The following is a 23429-nucleotide window of genomic DNA, read 5'->3' as shown; positions in this document are numbered from 1 at the left end:
CCACTCCACCGAAAGGGCCTCACCATTTGGGTCCAGTTCTGACGCGTACGTGTTTGGGGTCAGCCACTCATGATGATTTTGTGAAGGTGAAATCATGACCAATCAAGGATGGAATGACCATGAGGTTTTTAGTTATCCAATGCAAATACGGAATCGTTGAGCCAATGTTTGTAATAAATTGAGAGTATCAACAACATTTCTTCCAAAACAAAACTTCATACTTTTAATTTTCATAAACCTAACAGTATTCTACTTCAAAACAGCCCATGCATTCAAACTTAGTACAAAGGTTGGGGAAGGTCTTTGAGTGAAAACGGATTTCCGTGCCCATCATGCTGAATGCTCTGCGACATACACAATTCTGCAGAGTGATTTGTAGCATTCAGAAGCTTGTATTATCCTCCGTTCAATGAAACAGTGCCCGAAAGAACAGAGTGTTCTAAAGAGATATTATTGTGAAATGGCTGCCCAGGTGCTTCATTTGTTGGTTTGCTAAATATACCCGAACACACCCGCAATCCTGTTTCACAGAGACAAACGCTGAATGCTCTGCGGAATTGTCCTATTTAAGGGGAATGCGAAATATGTTTGTGCAAGAAGGGCAGATGAGCTGTCCTACCTTGGTTCTGCAAAACTTCTCATCATCTGTAAAGCATTTGGTCAAAGCATGGGAGAGTTCTCCCATGTGGGCAAGCACACCTGCATCAGACCTTCTCGCTCCTGACAATGCCCAACAAGATGTCACACAGGGTTGACTACTTTCTCACTTGGAATGGTTGTGGTCTTTCGATATTCCACCCTCAGTCTTCTGGAGTGGACACCATTATACAACACCTCCCTCGTTGGCACGCCTTCAAAGGTCCGTCCGGGCTGCTTGCTTGCCTGAATTCCTTTATCCCTCTCTTCTAATGCCGATGGAATCCAATTGCATTTCCCCCTTTACTGCATCATGGCTGCAGCTCAGTATCGTTCTCATTTGCATTGATGAATTTATTATTACAAGCAGAGTAGCCGCTCGACAGGGGACCTTCGAAGCATGCAACATGTCCTCCTGACACATACCTTTTTTTGAGCAGCGTATAAGCAACTGACAGCTCTCTCATTCACTCCCGAAAATAAAATAAAAAAATCCCGGGGCATGAAGCAAAAACATGCCTGCTGCTTCTAATTCAAAACAGGTCACTGCACTGAAAAACGTGGGGGCAGGAATACTGTACTGTAAAGAGTGCGGACTTGTAATACCCTCTCCCACCTGGAGGTAGTGCAACATGATACACATCTACGTGAGGAATTTGCGTCCCCCCCCTCCCCCCCCCCCCTCCCATCCCCTCACCTTCTACCTGATCCGATGTCGTAAATCTGGATGCAATATGCCCAGCACTGTAGGAAATGCATGGCTGGCAAACACACACACACACACACACACACACACACACACACACACACACACACACACACACACACACACACACACACACACACACACACACACACACACACACACACACACACACACACACACACACACACACACACACACACACACACACACACACACACGACTTGTATTACAGATTTCTGCTCACCTCCGACCAAATCCCACCTTCAATTTGACGTCACGTTTGTGTGAGCGTTGGCTATCCACTCAATCCTCTTATGCAATGGTTCCCAACCTGTGGTACGCGTTCCACTAGTGGTACGCGAGGGCCTTCCAGGTGGTTCGCGACTCAACCTTTAAAAAAAACGATTTGGCCTGATAATTTTTTTATTTCTGATTTCTGATATATTTCATGATTTCCGATGTGCTGTGAGCAAAGTCATGCCCCGCATCGACCAGCTGGTGGAGAAGAAACAGATGCAGCCCTCGCATTAAATTGAAATAAGCCTGATATCTTATCGAATTGAGTTTTTCTGGAACCAGGTGGTACGCGGATTGAGTTTTTCTGGAACCAGGTGGTACGCGGCGACGGTACGGGACCTCCAAGTGGTACTCGATCAGAAAACGGTTGGGAAACGATGCTCTTATGTGTCAGCCGTTAACCCCACGTCCTCCGCGATTTAAATCCTAGATGAGCCTTGACTTTGCACAAAAACGGTATAATGTGGAATCGGTGCGACTCCAGAACGTGGCCATTCCCAACACAAGTTAATAAAAGTAATTATTTGTCCCAAAGCACGTCTTACATGCACAACCTGCAGCGAAAGCTCGACTTGGTACAAGCTCCTTGAAGAGCCGTTGCTTGGCAAAAATTACTTTTTGAGGCACTGCAGTTCCCTTCAAACCTGGCCAGTGTAACGACGCACAATTTACTGCATCCAAAATGTTACGTATTAACTCGCTTATATTGCCTTGGGCTGTTGTGCACCGATGTGGTCCAAATGCCCAGCTGACTTAGGACATCGGTGCATTGTGGGGTCATTGTGGGGATTTGCTTATGCTGGATGTTTTGTTTCTGTGAATGTTCTGCAGAAACTTAAACCGTACGACTCCCTTGCGTGCAAGCATGAATGAAGGCTCTCGCTAATGACACGCAATATCTCAAATGACACTCCTGCATCCGTCTTTGTATTGTGGGTCCTTGGGGTTTAAGCAGTTGATGGGCTCCCTACCGATATTGCACCAAGCAAGCCCGGGTCCTTAGGGGCGTGATGGTGGCTTTAGAGGAGATTGCAATAGGCAAGATGGCACAAACTCGTTTCCCAACCCATTTTAGTCTTATCCGCTGCAATGGTTTATTTATTTTAATGCGGTTGTGCTTTCCACTTCTCATATCTTATTGCTTTAATTTTATCCCAGCATTTTGCATATGTTCTTCATGTGTTACACAGTTATCTTTAATACATCAGGGTCTCGTACAGCAGATTGTTCTTATTTTGCAGAGATGGGGTGGTTTGGGGGGGAGGGGGTGGGAGGTCATTCTAGGTCGATGTGAGAAATATTATCACACTTTGAGTCTGCAATTGCAACAACTTAACTCCTCTGCAAACGCACAATGTTACAGCTACAGCCAAAGCTAAAATGAAGAACATTCTGGTAAAACAATCAAACTATTACATGGAGCTTCGTTGCAAGCTTGTGCGCGAGAAATCGATGACTTGCTCAGGTGACAGACAGCATGACTTAAAATAGATAACTTACCTTTGGAGGCTTTATCTCTCCACATCGCCAGTTCATGTCGATCCGGTGTTGCCGCATGTAAGCACTCTTCCATGGGCTGTACGTAAAGTTTGGCGTTGTTGCTTTTCTTCTCTTTACATGCAAAGGTTGCTCCAGACCTACAGACACGACAATGAGAAATTGAAGTGTTTAAACACGGAAAGATTGCTCCAAATTTGGAGACAGAAACGTAATAATATGACTAGAACGGCAGTCGGTAGAGCGCATTACCTCCTCTGCCAGGCTGAACAGTTTATGTTTTGTATCCCACTGATAGGCCACACCTTAACCAAAATAGAATCGCTTGTTCTTGTCACCTAACCACCTTATCCACCAAGTTTTGTCACAATCTGTCCACCACTTTTTGAGATATCGTGCTCACAGACAGACAGACAAAACAGACAAAGCCAAACGGGTGAAAACATTACCTCCGCCCATCCTCAGTGGTAGAGGTAAAAATGGGTATTTGAGGTTCCAGAAACTGAAACCATCCCCAAAAGACCAAAACATACAGCTATAAAATAAACTCTGCACAAAAAGGAACGTTTATTGTTGAACCCTTACATGACATTGTGACAAACAAATCCATTGTGATGAAAAAAATGTCACCGATCTGAGGAACCCATGCTTGTGCATTCTTCCAAATGCCGTTCATGAGGGCTTTCACCTTACAAATGGTACGTATCACACATTCCTGAAGGAAACATTCTCGAATATAATTACACACACGTTTCAGGCTGGCCACATTCGCCAGTTTGCGATGTCAGAACAAATCCGCTAGGGCAAAGCAATGTGAGGAATCGCTGCAAGCTCATTGAAGCTCTCGCATGGATAAAATCTTATAGAGATGCATTGAAAATAGTTGCTCAACAAAAGAAAGAAAGAAAAAAAGAACAATTTGAAACCAATAAACCCACATCATGGCGTATTCTCCAGATTATAGTCGTACAAGATAAAATGTCAGTGCCTGAAACTATGTATCGAGTGACGATCTATTTTGTCACTCCACTTCCAATTGACAAGGCCTTTGTTGTGAAATCAGAGTCCGGAAGCAGTTTCTCCCATAGGGCATACAATGATCATAATAGACAGCAAGACACGGCTGAGCCACATAATTCGATTTTAAGCATAAAAATAGCTGGACATAAGAGGGTGTAAAAGATGGGGATAGAGGAAGAAGAGGAAGGGGCACAGAGAGGAAGGAGAAAGAGGACGGGGTACAAAGGGAAAGGGGGAAGAGGTAGGGATACAGAGGGGAAGGGAAAGAGGAAGGACTGCAGAGGGGAAGGGGAAAGAGGAAGGACTGCAGAGGGGAAGGGGAAAGAGGAAGGAATGCAGAGGGGAAGGGGAAATGGGAAGGAATGCAGAGGGGAAGGAGAATGAGGAGGGGGTGCAGAGGGGCAGGGGAAAGGGGAAGGGATGCAGAGGGGAAGGGGAGGAGGAAGGAATGCAGAGGGAAAGGGGAAGATGAAGGAATGCAGAGGGGAAGGGGAAAGAGGAAGGAATGCAGAGGGGAAGGGAATAAAGCGGGAAAGGGGAAAGCGAGGGGAAAGGGACAGAGCAGGGAAGGGGAAAGAAAAGTGAGGGAGACATTGTGACAGGCAGGAAAATACAAAGAATGACAGAGATGGTTGAAACCTCCACTAATTTTAGTCGCTCTCCATGTGGTCCACACAGATCTCTCATGCCAAGTATTGCACCAAGATGACAGGTTGACAATTCTTAAGCTCTTCATTACCTTCACCTGAGCATCATCAAGTGCAACCTGCCTCATGTTGACAGCAGCTTATCTTACTGATAAAGGGCACTGCTTTATTAACTATTTAGAATCCATTGACTCGATGTTTGGACCTGAATACTTAATAGAAAACACAAATTGTCTTTCAAAAAGTAATTCCCTGGGATAGTGATCTGAACATTTTGTAAAGGGACAATCCTTGCACAGTCATACATTAACCCAATGCAAACGCCCATCTACAGTGCATTCAGAAAGTATTCAGACCCCTTCACTTTTTTCACATTTTGTTATGTTGCAGCCTTATGCTGAAATCGTTTAAATTCATTTTTTCCCTCATCAATCTACACTCAATACCCAATAATGACAAAGAGAAAACAGGATTTTAGAAAGTTTTGCAAATTTATTAAAAACTAGCCGAAAGCACCCGGCGTTGCCAGGGTTATTTTTGAATGAATTTACTACTATAATTCAGCTTTTACTCATGGCCGTAGAAGATTGACTACTACAATTCAGCTCAGCTTTTAATTGTGAAATGGGCCCAGCCCGGCCGAAGCGGCCTCGACCGGCCTCGCCACCTAGCCTATAACCTTCCTGGGGCCCGCCACGACATTTTTTGTTTCAGAGGTTTCCTCCTATCTTTTACCGTTCAGGAGATTAGCGCGTGCAGACAAACAAACAAAAAAACTTTCTTTTATATATATAGATGGATAGAAGATAAAAACTGAAATATCACATTGACATAAGTATTCAGACCCTTTGCTATGACACTTGAAATTTAGATCAGGTGCCTCCCATTTCTCTTGATCATCTTTGAGATGTTGCTACACCTTGATTGGAGTCCACCTGTGGTAAATTCAATTGATTGGACATGATTTGGAAAGGCACACACCTGTCTATATAAGGTCTCACAGCTGACAATGCATATCAGAGCAAAAACCAAGCCATGAGGTCGAAGGAACTGCCTGCACAGCTCAGAGACATGATTGTGTCGAGGCACAGATCTGGGGAAGCCTACAAAAAAAAAAATCTCTGCTGCATTGAAGGTTCGTTCCAAAGAGCACAGTGGCCTCCATAATTCTAAAATGAAAGAAGTTTGGAACAACCAGGACTCTTCCTCGAGCTGGCCGCCCGGCCAAACTGAGCAATCGGGGGAGAAGGGCCTTGGTAAGAGAGGTGACCAATAACCCGATGGTCACTCTGGCTGAGCTCCAGAGATCCTGTGTGGAGATGGGAGAAACTTCCAGAAGGACAATAATCACTGCAACACTCCATCGATCTGGGCTTTATGGCAGAGTGGCCAGATGGAAGCCTCTCCCCAGTGAAAGACACATGAAAGCCCACTTGGAGTTTGCAAAAACGCACACAAAGGACTCTCAGACTGTGAGAAACAAGATTCTGTGGGCTTTCATGTGTCTTTCACTGGGGAGAGGCTTCCGTCTGGCCACTCTGCCATAAAGCCCGGATCGGTGGAGTGTTGCAGTGATTATTGTCCTTCTGGAAGTTTCTCCCATCTCCACACAGGATCTCTGGAGCTCAGTCAGAGTGACCATCGGGATCTTGGTCACCTCTATTACCAAGGCCGTTCTCCCCCGATTGCTCAGTTTGGCCGGGCGGCCAGCTCGAGGAAGAGTCCTGGTTGTTCCAAACTTCTTCCATTTAAGAATTATGGAGGCCACTGTGCTCTTAGGAACCTTCAATGCAGCAGAGATTTTTTTGTAGGCTTCCCCAGATCTGTGCCTCGACACAATCCTGTCTCTGAGCTGTGCAGGCAGTTCCTTCGACCTCATGGCTTTGTTTTTGCTCTGATATGCATTGTCAGCTGTGAGACCTTATATAGACAGGTGTGTGCCTTTCCAAATCATGTCCAATCAATTGAATTTACCACAGGTGGACTCCAATCAAGGTGGAGAAACATCTCAAAGATGATCAAGAGAAATGGGAGGCACCTGAGCTAAATTTCAAGTGTCATAGCAAAGAGTATGAATACTTATGTCAATGTGATATTTCAGTTTTTTCTTTTTAATAAATCTGCAAAACTTTCTAAAATCCTGTTGTCTCTTTGTCATTATGGGGTATTGAGTGTAGATTGATGAGGGAAAAAAATAATTTAAACGATTTCAGCATAAGGCTGCAACATAACAAAATGTGAAAAAAGTGAAGGGGTCTGAATACTTTCTGAATGCACTGTATATTGAAATAGCCGAACTGTGTTTGGACTGACTATGCATATACAGTGCCCTCCACAAGTATTGGAACAGTGATGTCAAATTTGTTATTTTTGCTATATACTAAAGAAATTTGTAATTTAAATGAAAAGATGAATATGAGGCAAGTGTACAGAAGGTAAGCTTTTATGTCTTGATATTTCTATGCATATTGGTTCACGAGTTATCAAACAGAGTGACCACTATATTCGTCATGGGTGTCTGTCTGTCTGTCTGTCTGTCTGTCCACAGTATAACTACCCGATGATATCATCCGATCTTGATGAAACTTGGGTGGGAGGTTGATATCATGATCTAGTTGTGTCCTGCCTAGAGTGGGCGTATTGCGCCCATTGTGGGTGGAACCACACCCGAAAAAGATTTCTTTTTAGGGGGTAATCGAGTTCAAGCTCCATCTTCTCCGAGGGAGGTGGTGGAATCTGACAGGGGTTTCAGTATTTGGTTAGGCCAATGTCATGTGTCTAGCCCCACGGAGCTCGATTTTTCATTTTCATTTTCTCCCCAAGGTCAATGTCACAAGGTCACAAAATTTAGAAAAGTCGATTTTTGATGGTTTTATTACATTGTTCGCTTCCTGATAGGGTGAAATGTCGTACATGATCTTATATTATATCACATACATCATGAAACACAAGTTTTGCAACAAATTTCAGAATCTTCGACCTTTGACCTTTGAAGGTCACAAAGGTCAAATTTTCAAAGTTGTCGGAATCGAACTGAATTTTCGGTATTGTGTAGTTAACTAACCTCATAACTGATTATATATTATTTTATATCTCATTTCAAGGTCAGTAACCTTTGTTTTGACATTTCCGGGCCTGGCCTGTCTGGGCCTGTTTCGGTTATAGTCCGTCCTTTGTCATTGAATACCGCTCGCTCGTGAACCATCGTCGTCTCCTGACATGCTTGTTTTAGCATTGTAGAACAATAGTAGTTTTTTTCTTCAGTCTCCAAATTTAAGGTCAGCATAAGTATTGGAACAAATGACTGCGAGGTGTTTCTTGTTGCTCAGGAGTTGCTTGTTATATTTTTTGTTCACACATAAAAAAGCGGTGAATGCCTAGTCTGGGCTTTAGCCTTTGGGAGTCTGCCTTTGGAGTCTGCCTTTGGAGTCTGCCTTTGGAGTCTGCCTTTGGAGTCTGCCTTTGGAGTCTGCCTTTGGAGTCTGCCATTGGAGTCTGCCTTTGGAGTCTGCCTTTGGAGTCTGCCTTTGGAGTCTGCCTTTGGAGTCCATCGGCATAAACCAACATGAAGACCAGAGAACTGTTTACGAAAGAATAGCAAGAAATTTGGAAGCTGAAATAACAGAATTCAATTAGAACCATAGCACAAATATTGGGAATAGCAAATACAACAATTTGGAATATCGTGAAAAAGAGAGAAACCACCTGTGTACTTGGCAATATACAATGGCCAGATCAGTCAAGGAAAACAACTGCAGTTGATGACAGAAAAAACATTAAGAGCTGTGAAGAAAAACTCTGAAACAACTGTCAGTGCCAACAACCTCCAGAGTGCAGGGGTCAAAGTATCACAATCTACTGTTCGCAGAAGATTTCAACAGCAGAATTACAAAGACTACAGAGCAAGATGCAAACCTCTCATTAGCAAAAAATAAAATTTGCCAAAAGTACAAAGGGTAGAAATCATCAGCACCAAATTAGAATTTGCCAAAAAGTACAGAGGTGAGCCAGTGAGTTCTGGAACAAAGTTTTATGGACAGATGAGATCAAGATAACCCTTTACCAAAGTGATGAAAAGGCAAATGTGTGGAGAAAGAAAGGAACTGCATATGATCCAAAGCAAACTACCTCATCTGTGAATCATGGTGGAGGTAGTGTCATGGCTTGGGCTTGCATGGCTGCCTCTGGAACTGGCTCACTCATATTTTTGATGATGTAACTAATGATGGCAGCAGCAGAATGAATTCGGAAGTGTCCAGAAACATGTTTTTTTTTTTGTTTTTTTTTTGTATACAAGATCGAGGCTCGTGAAAGAGCGAACATTTATCACACAGAAAGACAAACCGACACATAACCGACAAACCGACACATAGAACAAATAACATCAGGAGCGGTAGACAAGATGGGGAGAGAGGGGGAAGGACACAAACACAACATTTTAGAGCAGGAACCGAGAGACATGGAGACATCGAGAGATCTGTGGGAGGGAGAGGGCTTTGGGGGGGAGGCATGGGAAAGGGGGTGGGAGAGGCATAAAACATATGGACACTGCCAGGACTACCAGGAAAGAAGTTGGAATTACAAACAAGGTGGATCTGGGGTGAATTAGTGGGGGTAGAAAAGATCAAGGTTTTGGATGGGGGAAGATAAGAGATGGTGGTGAACAGCTGTTTTAAAGACCTGGAGGGAGGAGTGGGATTGAAGGGAGTGTGGGAGTTTGTTCCAGAGGCGGGAGAAAAGAGGAATGAAGGAGTGAAGGTGAGCAGAGAGCCGAGATTTCGGCAGTTTAACCATCAGAGGCTTGCTGGCAGATCTTGTGCGACCTGTAGGAATATTTGGGGGACAGAGCACAGAGAGAGCTGGGGGAGCAAGGCCAGAGAGGAGTCGGTAGAAGACGGAAAGACCACCAACCTGCCTGCGGTGAGTGAGTGAGAGGCCCTTGGAGTTAGCTTCATCACGGGAGATTCCAATGATTCTGAATGCTTTGCTTTCAACAGCGTGAAGACGAGCTAGGTGTGAGGCAGGAGCACCGGCCCAGAGGGGAGAGCAGTATTCCATTGAGCTGCGGATGAAAGCCTTGTACGTGGTGAGGAGCTCAGGTGTGCCAAGGAAGGACTTCGCACGACGGAGGATGCCCAGTCGGCGACTGGCTTTGCAGGCCAGCTTGGAAATGTGGTTTTCCCAAGAAAGATCATGGCAGATAGTGAGACCCAAAAGCTTCAGCGACAGAACTTCTTGGAGAGGATTGTTGAGAAAGTAGATGGGAGGGTTGTCCAGTCGATCTTTTCGGAGAGACATAGTAAGAGTGTGAGATTTGTCAGGATTGAAAGACATGTTCCACTTGTTTGACCAGTCTGTGATTTTGTCCAGGTCTTCAGAGAGTGAGGAGGCTGCAGACTGCCGATCTGAGGGAAGAGGAATGGAGCGGCAGAGAGTGGAGTCATCAGCAAAGAGATAGAGAGGATTTTCCAGAGAGTCGGAGAGATGTTGTCTCCCTATGTATAAGAAAATGCCTCCAAACTCATTGAGCAGTACTTCACCTTGCAGCAAGACAATGACCCAATTAAAACACACCGCCAACGCAACAAAGGAGTTCATCAGGGAAAAGTGGAAGATTTTAGACTGGACAAGTCATTCTCCTGATTTCAATCCAATAGTGAATAGAGCATTCATTTCACTTGCTAAAGTGAAGACTAAAATAAATAAAAAACCCAATACAAACAACAACTGAAAATGGCTGCAGCAAAGGCTTGGCAAAGCATCTCAAAGGAAGATACCAAGAGTTTGGTGATGTCGATGGGTCACAGGCTCTATACAGTTATTGCATGTGAGGGATATGTAACCAAATACGAACTATTATACTACTTTAATTCACTTTAAGTTGATCTGTTCCAATACGTACTTATGCTCACCTAAAATGGGGGGACTGAACATAAAAAGTGCTATTGTTTTGCAGTGGTAAAAAACATGTATACATAGAAATACCAAGAAATAAAAGCGGACTTTCTGAACTTTTGCCTCATATTCATCTTTTCATCTCAAATCCAAATTTCTTGAGTATATAGCAATAATAACAAATTTGACTTCACTGTTCCAACACTTATGGAGGGCACTGTATGTATTAGTAAATTGGTGGGCGGACCATCGAATAACTGCCTTACACCTATCGGCTGAACAGCTGGTCTTGGACGCCATGTTCCTGGCTCAGGTCGGCCCAAGCCATCTGTGGAAGCATTATGCAGCATTCACAATTGTTATGCCTTCCATTTCAGTTTTCCCTTCAGTGTAAAGCAAAGATCATCAAATATATATCGAAAGGTTGCAGCCAATAGCCGTCGTGGGCCTTGAGAAGGCCATAGCACGTATGGGCCCCATGCTTTTGGCCTTCAGGCCTCAACAGGCTTCTTTCTCCAAAGCGATCATGTTGTTGTTATGAGGGTAATATGCACAAGGTAATGTTTCTTTTTCCAGAGCAATCGTGTTATTGCAGGTGTAATTGTTCTTATTGTTGTTGTGAATGTAATATTGTGTGGAAGTTACGTTTGTTGTAAAATGGTGATATTTACTGTTCCAAACAATCGGAGATTTTTCATGGAGATTTATTTGGTGATGTATTAATATATAATTTAGTGCTCCAACCTATGACCGAACGCTGTGTCGTCACCGCCACAATGCCCGCCCTGTCTGCGAAGCTCCGGAAGAGCCACCCTGCAGCGCTACATCATAAAATTGTTATTTCAGATGCTGTCACAAGTGCATGGAAAAACTCACAGTTACCGACCTGGTTTTGCCCTTATTGGGGCATCATCAGTCCAACGCAGTGAGCTTCCAAACACTTGTGACTCTAAAAACCTTTCGGTTATATGTACCAGTACTTATACAACAACAACAACAGGCATTTTAAGGCCATTTTCCCTGCAAGAGCGGAGGCTAGCCTTGCGGTCCCCATGACAATCTTCTCCAAATTGTCATGGTTCTATTTTTGAGGCAATGTTTTTATGGCCGGATGCCCTTCCTGACGCCAACCCTTTGAGTCGCCTCTTACGACACGCAGGGATACGGTGTACCTATTCTAAACCGGGGTACACACCGGTATGTACCAGTACTTATGCGGCTCCATATTGTGTACGACCTTTGGAAAAAAAAAAAAAAATAGCACGACCTTTGGTAGTAGCCGGTATTGCAAATAATCTTCCTTTATCTTACACGAACAGAGGTACCAGGCATTGCCCAGTCTATATTTGTGGGCACCTAAAAGACTTCCCTAAACCCACGAAGGAATGGGGGCCCAACACACCACGATAGAGCGATAAAAAAAAAATCCAACTATTCTTTTTCGATTTTTTCAAAAAACAATAATATTCCATTTTTTAAATTTTGTCGAAAACACTCCCCAGCACTCACTGATGAACCACTGGAAGTTTGATGAATATCTGTTCAGCCATCTGAGAACAATGGTGAAACATACACAGCTCTCATCGTATAGATGTTATGATCATTAAAATTTGTTTAAAATTGACAAAAATTACAAAGTGCATTTCCAAAAATGTGCTGCAGCACATTGCCCAACATAGGTGGGCCGAGAAGGGTACTCTCACCCGGCGGGCGGGATTGCCTGCTAGTTACACATAATTATTTAACACATCACAAAAATAAGAGAAAGAAAACTGCAGATAACTTAAAGCTGAAGTTTTATATTTTAGGTAACACCGAAAGGAAGCATGATATGATATTTATCATCCATTCCCTTCAAATTATTTGACCAGATGTGCTGCAAGGCCTATGGGATTCCACAAAACACAGTATCAGCCATACCTGGCAGATTAGTCAATGATGAAGTGTCCACCCATCTGTATGCATGGCCGAGCACAAAGAAGGACCCTGGTATGGTTACAAGGATATTTTAATTTTTAATGCCCTCAATTTAGTGTTCCAGGCATGCGCATCCCCGTGTGTCGCTGAAAATGCCAACACAACTAAAGCATTAATTCGAACGAGGGAAAAGGCGAAATAAAAAGCGCTATAAAATTAGTAAAAGGACAGCATTTAAAGCGTTGATACATTGTTCTAATGTAATAGTTAATATTTATTCAGTCACAAAGAGCCTGCTCCATTTGGGAGAGAGTGTGGATGGGTGGGTGGGGGGTCTTTATGGCCAAAATATGGAACGTGAGATGTATGCAGGAAGGATACTCCCGCAGCTCAATAACGTCGTGATTGCTCCTGTACTGAAAGGTCAGCTTCCCACCAGGACCTCAGGTGAGTCCAAGGTAGATAATACCAGTGACACCACTGAGGGTCATTTCAAATAAACCACCTTTAGAGGCCATTTTTCCCCGCAAAGCGGGGGTTGGCCTTTTTCGGGAACCGTGGTTGTTGTTGTTTTTTGGTCCCCTTTTTGAAGCGATGTCTTACGGCCGGATGCCCTTCCTGACGCCAACCATTTTTGCCGCCTTTAACGACAAACAGGGAATTACCAGTGAACTGGTACTCAATTAGCCGACCTCGGAAGGATGACAGGCTGAGTCAACCCCCCTGGCGTTAATTCAGCGATCGACCGGGATTCGAACCCAGGATCCTAGGATCCTAAGCCGGCACCCTAGCCGCTAGCCCAACACCAGGGTTGACTGAGGGTCATTTCAAATATGGGGGATTAATGAGCTTGAACGTATAAACTCATTAAAAGGCCATTTATAACTTGTTAGTGGGAAACTTATCGTCCTTGCTGCAGCTGGGTTTTATCTCGGAGCCTCAGGAGCAAAGTTGATTTTGGGTGGCTAGGCTAGCTGGGGCATCGGAACATGAGATAAAGGCATTAAAAACAGTGTTTGACAGGACACGCAGTTGATTACAAACCGAAGATTTAGCGATAACTTGGAGCAGACCATTCATCGAGTCGTTTGTTAGCATCAAGCATGGAAACAGGAAGAATATGGGAATATGATGCAATATGATGTATATGCAATATGCAATATGATGGAGAATATGGGAAGAAATGTTACGACATAATGCCAACGTTTAAAATAATATTCGTTTTCTCAAAGTTGTGACGGGCGGCTAGGGTGCCGGCTTAGGATCCTAGGATCCTGGGTTCGAATCCCGGTCGATCACTGAATTAACGCCAGGGGGGTTGACTCAGCCTGTCATCCTTCCGAGGTCGGCTAATTGAGTACCAGTTCACTGGTAATTCCCTGTTTGTCGTAAAAGGCGACAAACAGGGTTGGCGGCAGAAAGGGCATCCGGCCGTAAAACATTGCTTCAAAAAGGGGACCGAAAAACAACAACAACCACGTGCCCGAAAAAGGCCAACCCCCGCTTGCGGGGAAAAATGGCCTCTAAAGGTGTTTTTTTATATTCCCATTGGGCCTGGAGAAAATGTTATCATTCACGTATTTTAAAGAATTTAGTGGTTCATTGGTTTCATAAGTATGGAAGATACCTTAAATCTGAAGCCGTTAAAATTTGTCTCAGATCGTGTGCACAGAGAGGGTGGGAGGAAGGAGAGGGGGGTAACGGCTCATTGAATGGCTACTACATGTCAAAATTAAAAGGAAGAGGGCCAAAAGGCAATGCACAAGTGCACTGAGCTGACAACATCTTCGGTACCTCGAGATCAATATAACAGAGCCAGAATTGTGGTCCGTCACAAGCCCTGTGGGATCAGAGCAATGAAAGTAATGTAAAAAAAAAAAAAAAAAAAAAATCCACAGGAAAAGGTAATAAGAACACCGCCTTTCCTTCAAATTATAATGAGCAATCTTCATTCCTGTCTGAGACCTCAACCAGCGTGTTACAAGGTGACAATGAAAAGTACTCTGGGTGCAAAGGGAGATAAAAAGTTTCATTGCACCTTTGGAGCCTGTGCTGTTCGAAAGAACTTCTCCGCAAGGCAAGAGAAAGTCACTGCTCGGAAGAAGATAAGCAACGAACTACACAGAGGTGCTTCTTCTCATTGCAAACACGATGCTGTGGTGAACATGGTGCCAGTTTTATAAAGCAAGGGGACATTGGTTTGCACAAATGCTAAAAGTGCTATCGATCTCTTGAACAAAGACAAAAAAAACCCCAGAATAAGTAAAACCAGAGCAAAGTTGATGGTGTGCCATTGCAAATCCCCACGATTCCGACCTAAAGCAAAGCCGAAATAGAACGGCACTCGGTAGAGTGCATTCCTCTGCCAGGCTGAACAGTTTATGCTTTATATCCGACTAATAGGCCAGATCTGGATCTGGACCTCCAAAATCGTATTGGCTTGTTCAATGTTCATGTCACCTACACAACTTATCCACCAAGTACTGTGCGAATCCGTCTACAACTTTTTGAGATCATGCAATAGATCTCTTTTGGCCCAATCTCTCAATGGTGAAGAATCACTTAAGAAATTCTCATATCTAGATATTCACAAAAATCAAATCGATTCGTCCTCATCATACATACACCCAACCTGTCCACCAGGTTCCGTCCAAATCAGTGCATACCTTTTTGAGTGCATACCGTGTTAACATATCGTTTTTAGCTCTATCACTCGATGGTGAAGAATCATTTTTAAAATTCTGGTATCCGGATCCGGATCTTCACCAACATCGAATCATTTTGTCCTCGTCACACACCCAACCTGTCCACCAAATTTCGTCAGAATCCGTCGACAACCTTTTGAGATATCCTGTTCACAGACAGACGAACAGACATAGACATACAGACAAATAGACAGACAGACATGAGTGAAAACATAACCTCTGCCCACCTTCGGTGGTGGAGGTAAAAATTGCAAAAGGTTCTACCAAGAATGACCCAAGATCACATTTTGAGCTAAAAACATTTTATTTTGACCATTATGACCACTTTAAGAGGGTGCCCAGTCTTTAAGAGGGTGCCCTATTATTAAATATTTTATGCATCCCCCGATGTTGATTGCATATACAAACTTTCATCTTAAAAATGTTACAAAATGTGCCTGCAATTGCATTTTTTGGTATTTGACCTTTTCACCCAAGGGTCGAGGCCAAAAATGATACTGATATTGCACCTTTGTGCCATGTGGTGATCATAACTACCAAGTTTGGTTGAATTTTTGCACAACCGTTTAGGAGGAAATAACATGATGGATATAAATAGATGGAGCCAATTACAATTTCCCCACATTTTTTTTTCTTCAAAAAACGTGGGGATAAGTTGAAAAGGAAATAAATCGATTTTTAAACATGAAGGGAAATAAAACACCCGTTCTGCAAATGTGATTGTCTAGGTCTAGGTAGAAATAGGAGATGCTGCAAGCCTTAATGAAGGTGCTCGATTTGATTTGATTGCGATGCTGATGTGGACAGTAGAATAAAATAAGTACAGTATTGGGACTGCAGATATGCAAGAATATTTCATTCAGAAGTATATATTATCCCCAGGCTTCTTGAAAACCAAAAAAAATAAAAAAAATAAATAGGGGGGATATCGTAAATCTGTCTGTCTGTTGACAAAAACTGTTTTGCTGAGGACAATATCCATTCACTTTTGAATAACCTTTTTGTTTAAGGGTTTGTAAAATTTTATGGAAATTAAGTATATCTGCAAGAATTATATTATCATCATCATCGTTGTTAAGTATCATGAGCCAGACAGAGTGTCGGTTCCACCAAAGCAATTTGATTGGGTATGGTTTACAATCCCGGACGGGTCGGCATTCCGAGGCAGGATACTCGACCAAGTGTGCCAGAATAGGCAATTTGCACAGAGTGCCAGTGATAACTCGCCCACTCTTCACCAAGGACACCAACAACAACAACAACATGCATTTTAAGGCCATTTTCCCTGCAAGAGCGGGGGTTAGCCTTGCGGTCCCCATGACAATCTTCTCCATTTTGCCCTATTTTCTGCATCTCTCCTTGTTAACCCCCTTGCCCGCATATCTTCTTCCACTGTCTTTAGCCAAATCTTTCTCGGTCTTCCCCGTCCTCTACTTCCATCTACATTCATTTCCATCACTCTTCTCAACCAGTCACTTTCATCCTTCCTCAACACATGACCAAACCATCTCAACCTGTTCCTCTTCACAGCATCAATCACAGGCAATATTCCCATCATCTTTCGCAATTCATCATTTGTCTTCCTCTCTCTCAGCGACACTCCACACATCCACCGAACCATTCGCATTTCCACTCTTTCCAGCCTTCGTTGCTGCTCTACATTCATGAAGCATGTCTCGCTCCCATAAATCATAACACTTCTCACACATGCAGCATACACCTTTCCCTTCAGCTTCAACGACACTCCCCTCCTCATCAGCACGCCACTCAGTTCCCGAAACTTCTTCCATGCACATCTCACTCCAGCAACCGTTGCCGAGTCTGATCCACCTTCTCCATTCAGCATGTCTCCGAGATAGCAAAATGTTTTCACACCTTCCAGCTTCACGCCTTCTCCAAGATCCAACTCAACAATTTCCTCCATCTCCAGCTCCCTCTGTGCGCACCTTACATTTGAATGTAGCTGCCACACTGGTTAATGACCCTCTCAGACCACTACATTTTTGATGAACCCACTCAGCGCACATTGTACATTGAATGGAGTTCACTCCGACACCCTTCCTGCACACAGCACATGGCCACTTCCCAGTTCTTTCCACCTCACCACATGCTTTACCACTTGCCATCACCTTCGTCTTTCCTATATTCACCTTCAGACCTTTTGTCTCCATACTTTCCTTCCACTTGTTCATCTTTTCCTTCAGTCCATCCATACTTTCCGCAATCAACACCAGATCATCTGCATACAACAACTCCCACGGTAAACCCTCCTTTACGGTCTGAGCCAGCACCTCCATCACAGTTACAAATAGTAGTGGACTTAGTACTGATGTGATGTGATGGGGGTGAGTTGCTTGAAGGATGAAGTGGGACAAATCGTTGTTGACCCAGATGGAATTAAAGGAAGATGGAAAAGATATATGGAAATGCTGTTGAATACAGAGAATGAATGGGATGGCAACATCGAGAGTAACCCAGTTTTAGGACTGGCAGAGAAGATAACTGAGAAGGAAGTTGAGGAAGCGATAAAAGCAATGAAGGGTAGCAAAGCGGGAGGGCCGACGGGAGTTGTGGGAGATATGTTGAAGGCAGCAGGAAGTTGGGGTGTGAAGAGAATGACAGAGATCTGTAATCTGGTGGTGAAAGAAGGCCGCATTCCAGTGGATTGGGAACTGAGTACCCTCGTCCCTCTATACAAGGGGAAAGGTGACCCTCTGGAGTGTGGCTCGTACCGAGCGATAAAGTTATTGGAGCATGGAATGAAGGTATTGGAAAGGGTGTTGGAGAGGAGGATAAGGAAGAAAGTGAAGATCGACGAAATGCAGTTTGGATTCATGCCAGGAAGAGGAACGACAGATGCGCTTTTCATTGTGAGGCAGTTGCAGGAGAAGTACATGGAGAAGAGGAAGAAGTTGTTTCTTGGGTTTGTTGATCTGGAGAAAGCATTCGATCGGGTTCCACGCAAAGTATTGACATGGGCATTGAGGAAGTTAGGAGTGGAGGAATGGTTGATCAGAGTAGTGATGGCAATGTACAAAAGAGCGCGCACAGCTGTAAGGACGAAGGACGGGAACAGTGGTGAGATTGAGGTGAAGGTGGGAGTGCATCAGGGGTCGGTACTAAGTCCACTACTATTTGTAGCTGTGATGGAGGTGCTGGCTCAGAACGTAAAGGAGGGTTTACCGTGGGAGTTGTTGTATGCAGATGATCTGGTGTTGATTGCGGAAAGTATGGATGGACTGAAGGAAAAGATGAACACGTGGAAGGAATGTATGGAGACAAAAGGTCTGAAGGTGAATATCGGAAAGACGAAGGTGATGGCAAGTGGTAAAGCATGTGGTGAGGTGGAAAGAACTGGGAAGTGGCCCTGTGCTGTGTGTAGGAAGGGTGTCGGAGTGAACTCCATTCAGTGTACAATGTGCGCTGAGTGGGTTCATCAAAAATGTAGTGGTCTGAGAGGGTCATTAACCAGTGTGGCAGCTACATTCAAATGTAAGGTGTGCACAGAGGGAGCTGCAGATGGAGGAAATGTTGAGTTGGATCTTGGAGACGGCGTGAAGCTGGAAGGTGTGAAAACATTTTGCTACCTCGGAGACATGCTGAATGGAGAAGGTGGATCAGACTCGGCAACGGTTGCTCGAGTGAGATGTGCATGAAAACGTTTCGGGAATTGAGTGGCGTGCTGATGATGAGGGGAGTGTCGTTGAAGCTGAAGGGAAAGGTGTATGCTGCATGTGTGAGAAGTGTTATGATTTATGGGAGCGAGACATGGGTAATGAACGTAGAGCAGCAACGAAGGTTGGAAAGGGTGGAAATGCGAATGGTTCGACGATATGCGGAGTATCGTTGAGAGAGAGGAAGACAAATGATGAATTGCGAAAGATGATGGGAATAGAGCCTGTGATTGATGCTGTGAAGAGGAACAGGTTGAGATGGTTTGGTCATGTGTTGAGGAAGGATGAAAGTGACTGGTTGAGAAGAGTGATGGAAATGAATGTAGAAGGAAGTAGAAGACGGGGAAGACCGAGAAAGACTTGGCTAAAGATGGTGGAAGAAGAAATGCGGGCAAGGGGGTTAACAAGGAGAGATGCAGAAAATAGGGCAAAATGGAGAAGATTGTCATGGGGACCGCAAGGCTAACCCCCGCTCTAGCAGGGAAAATGGCCTTTAACATGCATGTTGTTGTTGTTGTTAGTACCGACCCCTGATGCACTCCCACCTTCACCTCAAACTCACCACTGTTCCCGTCCTTCGTCCTTACAGCTGTGCGCGCTCTTTTGTACATTGACATCACAACTCTGATGAACCATTCCTCCACTTCTAACTTCCTCAATGCCCATGTCAATACTTCGCGTGGAACCCTATCGAATGCTTTCTCCAGATCAACAAACCCAAGAAACAACTTCTTCCTCTTCTCCATGTACTTCTCCTGCATCTGCCTCACAATAAAGAGCACGTCTGTCGTTCCTTTCCTGGCATAAATCCAAACTGCATTTCATCGATCTTCACCTTCTTCCATATCCTCCTCTCCAACACCCTTTCCAATACCTTCATTCCATGCTCCAATAACTTTATCGCTCGGTACGAGCCACACTCCAGAGGGTCACCTTTCCCCTTGTATGGAGGGACAAGGGGACTCAGTTCCCAATCCACTGGAATGCGGCCTTCTTTCACCACCAGATTACAGATCTCTGTCATTCTCTTCACACCCCAACTTCCTGCTGCCTTCAACATATCTCCCACAACTCCCGTCGGCCCTCCCGCTCTTCTACTCTTCATTGCTTTTATCGCTTCCTCAACTTCCTTCTCAGTTATCTTCTCTGCCGGTCCTAAAACTAGGTTACTCTCGATGTTGCCATCCCATTCATTCTCTGTATTCAACAGCATTTCCATATATCTTTTCCATCTTCCTTTAATTCCATCTGGGTCCACAACGATTTGTCCCACTTCATCCTTCAAGCAACTCACCCCCATCACATCACACCTCTCTTTCGCTATCTGCTTTGCAATCCTGAATACCGCTCTCTAACCCTCTTCCGAATCCAAGGGTTCTCCGAACATTTTCCAACATGTCTCCTGCGCCTTTGCTACCTCTTTCTTTGCAGCCTTCTAACTTTCATGCTCTGCTTTTTCTGCTCCCGTACCCTTCGCCTTCTGCCACTCCTTGAACTTCTTCCTCTTCTCGTCAATCCTCTTTCCAACTTCGTCATCCCACCACCATGTTTCCGAGTGCCTCGGTGGTCCTTTTGTCCATCCACATACCTCACCAACGGCTCCCAACAGACTATCTTTCATTGACATCCAACCACTTTCAAGCTCAACCACATCATCCTCGACCTGACTCAGCCTATCTTTTAATGCCTCCCTTACTGTCACCTCTTTCAACCTCCACACCTTCATTCTTGGTTGGTACTTCACCCGCCGAGCTCTCCTCGCACCTTTCACCCTTATGTCGCAGACAACCAAGTGGTGCTGTGAAATAGCCTCCTCCCCCGGGATCACCTTTGTGTCCCGGAGGTGCCCCCTGTCTCGCCTACGCACCATCAGGTAGTCAACAGTTGTCGTCGACCCACCTGACGTGTATGTAACAAGCTTATTATCCCCTTTCTGGAACTGAGTATTAGAAATCAACAAATCAGCTCCATCAGCAAACTCCAAAATCCTTTCACCTTCTCCATTTCTCACACCATATCCGTAACCCCCATGAACTCCCTCAAAACCGTCCATACTCCTTCCCACATGTCCATTTAGGTCTCCTCCTACCACAACAACGTCCTCATCTTTCACGTTTTCCATCAGCTTCTCTATCGCACACCAGAACTTGTCCTTCTCTTCATCGCTCCGACCAACCTGCGGAGCATATCCCGAGATGATGTTCACCAAGAGCTTTCCAATCATCATTTTCACCATCATCAACCTATCACTCACTCTGGTCACACTCACCACACTGTCTACAAACTCCTCAGAAAACAGGACACCAACACCATTGACGCCCTCCGGGCACCCTTGCCACACAAACTTGTATTTCTGTCCCTGCCTACCCTTCACCATTCTCACACCACTTCCCTTCCATCTCGTCTCTTGCACACAACATATGTCCACTCTTCTTCTGACCAATACTTCTACCACTTCTCCTGATCTCCCTGTCATTGTCCCTACATTCCATGTCCCAAACCTCAGAAACCGATCTCCACTTCGGGCTGTACCCTGCCCATATGTAGTTGTAATTGTCATGGTTCTCTTTTTGAGGCAATGTTTTTATGGCCGGATGCCCTTCCTGACGCCAACCCTCTTAGTCGCCTCTTACGACACGCAGGGATACGGTGTACCTATTCTAACCAGGGTACACACCGTACACACCGGTCCAAGTCAATTCATGTAAAACTAAAAGCACAAGGATGGCCGAGTCGTCCTCCCAAATACATTACACATACAAGCTCCTCCACAAGCTTGGGATCACCATTGATAACAAAGAAAAGGTTCGTTTACACTGCACGTTAAGTAGCTAAGATGGCCAGGCGTACAGAATGTAAACGCAACACTTTCTAAGGTGATGATGCACGAAAGAAAATGCTTGATGCTTTATGAAATGAAAATGAAAATGCTTGATGAAAATGCTTGGTGCACGAAAAAAAACGATCAATAAACTATATTCCCAAATGGAGCACTCCTAAACATACCCAAATACAGACAAAGGGAAATCCAACTGAAAAACAAAGAGGTGTGATTTAGTGGGCACTTAGTCTTAAATTGGCTGGTGTATCTCGTCAGGAATCGTCAAAGATCGTCCGAGGCCCTGGCGTCTTTGCGCATGAAACACACTCCTTGGCGCGAAGTAGGCCTTCCGCGTGAAGCGAACGGCCTTGGCCTGCAGCTCGCTCTTCCCAGCCGTGCTTGTCCTCACGATGTCTGCATGGAAACCACAGCTCTCCGTCCACAGTTCCCCTCCTCACGACCGACCCCAGCAAGACGTCAGAAGACGACCGCTCCTGATGAAGCCGGGACTCGAACTCGCACGACGTGAGAATGTCTTGCCTGATTGATGTACCTCCAAATTGGCTGGTGTATCTCGTCAGGAATCGTCAAAGATCGTCTAAGGCCTTGGCGGGAAAATGTGTTCGTTGGCGCGAACTCGGCCTCGCTGCGTGTCCGCTCCACGCACAGCTTAAAGAAGGTCCGCAGGACGAACCGCCGCTTCGAAGTCAGCACGAACCAGGACGCACAGCTTAAAGAAGGTCCGCAGGACGAACCGCTGCTTCGAAGTCAGCACGAACGACGATCTCTAAACTTTGATGCCGTGGAGAGCTTGAAAGTACGACTCCTTGCTCGAAGGACCGGAAGCCGGATCACCAAGGACACCGTTGGATCTTTAACGTCGACCAACTAATGCTAGGAGACGCGACGTCCAGTGTAACTTCCATCCGAGGCAGGACACCTACATTAATGAATCGTGCTGGAAAAGATCATTCCTGCAGCGATTTCACTAAAAAAAATACCGATTTTAAAACTCCACTGTTTTAATGGAAGGAATTGACAGAACTTTGGACAGAAAGAGGGAACATTTCCACAAATATACACTGTACTCTGATGGTTGCTAAGGCCAAAAAGGAAAGAATAGAATTGGAAACAAATTTTGGATCAAGAAATGGAATTAGTACATATTTAGAAGGAAAACAAAGGCCAAATTATTCCCACTGCATTCTCTTTATCAGCACAACAATCAACTTTCGTTTCATTTTTTTGTCGGAAAATAATAATAAATCGAGCAGAACACACATCGACAGAGCCTGGCACCTCCATCACATTAGGATGATGATGTTACAGAGAGAGCGAGATCCTGCCGACTCCTGATTTCTCCCTACGTTCACCTCTCAACATCACACGGGTCAAAAAACAAGACCGAAAGTCTAATAGCGGTGTAGCCAAGGCTTGGAAAATATGATAAACCACAAACACACATGATTAGCTTTTTAAACAGTCGCTAATGCTGTTTACAACATTAAACAAATAAATTTGGAGGAATCCAGATATCCGTGAGGTAAGTTTTACTTACAGAACTGAGGGAAGATCTACTGCGATCTAGATTATACCTCACAAGGATTGGGTTAA

General features: G+C 44.5%; 1 protein-coding gene across 3 annotated transcripts in view; it reads right to left on the bottom strand.

Moving 5' to 3' along the window:
* Positions 1-23429, bottom strand: part of FBXW7 (F-box and WD repeat domain containing 7) — a 541360-nt gene that overhangs the window by 134150 nt on the left and 383781 nt on the right. For all 3 annotated transcript variants that reach the window (XM_078775834.1, XM_078775836.1, XM_078775835.1), the window contains one exon: positions 3140-3276. In XM_078775834.1, the coding sequence (XP_078631960.1) occupies positions 3140-3276 (137 nt within the window). The remainder of the gene's footprint in view (positions 1-3139; positions 3277-23429) is intronic.

The sequence above is a fragment of the Myxine glutinosa genome, chromosome 4 (assembly GCF_964187855.1).
Source record: "Myxine glutinosa chromosome 4, kmMyxGlut1.1, whole genome shotgun sequence".
NCBI classification, from domain to species: Eukaryota; Metazoa; Chordata; class Myxini; order Myxiniformes; family Myxinidae; genus Myxine; species Myxine glutinosa.
This window is presented reverse-complemented; position numbering and strand designations above follow the sequence as displayed.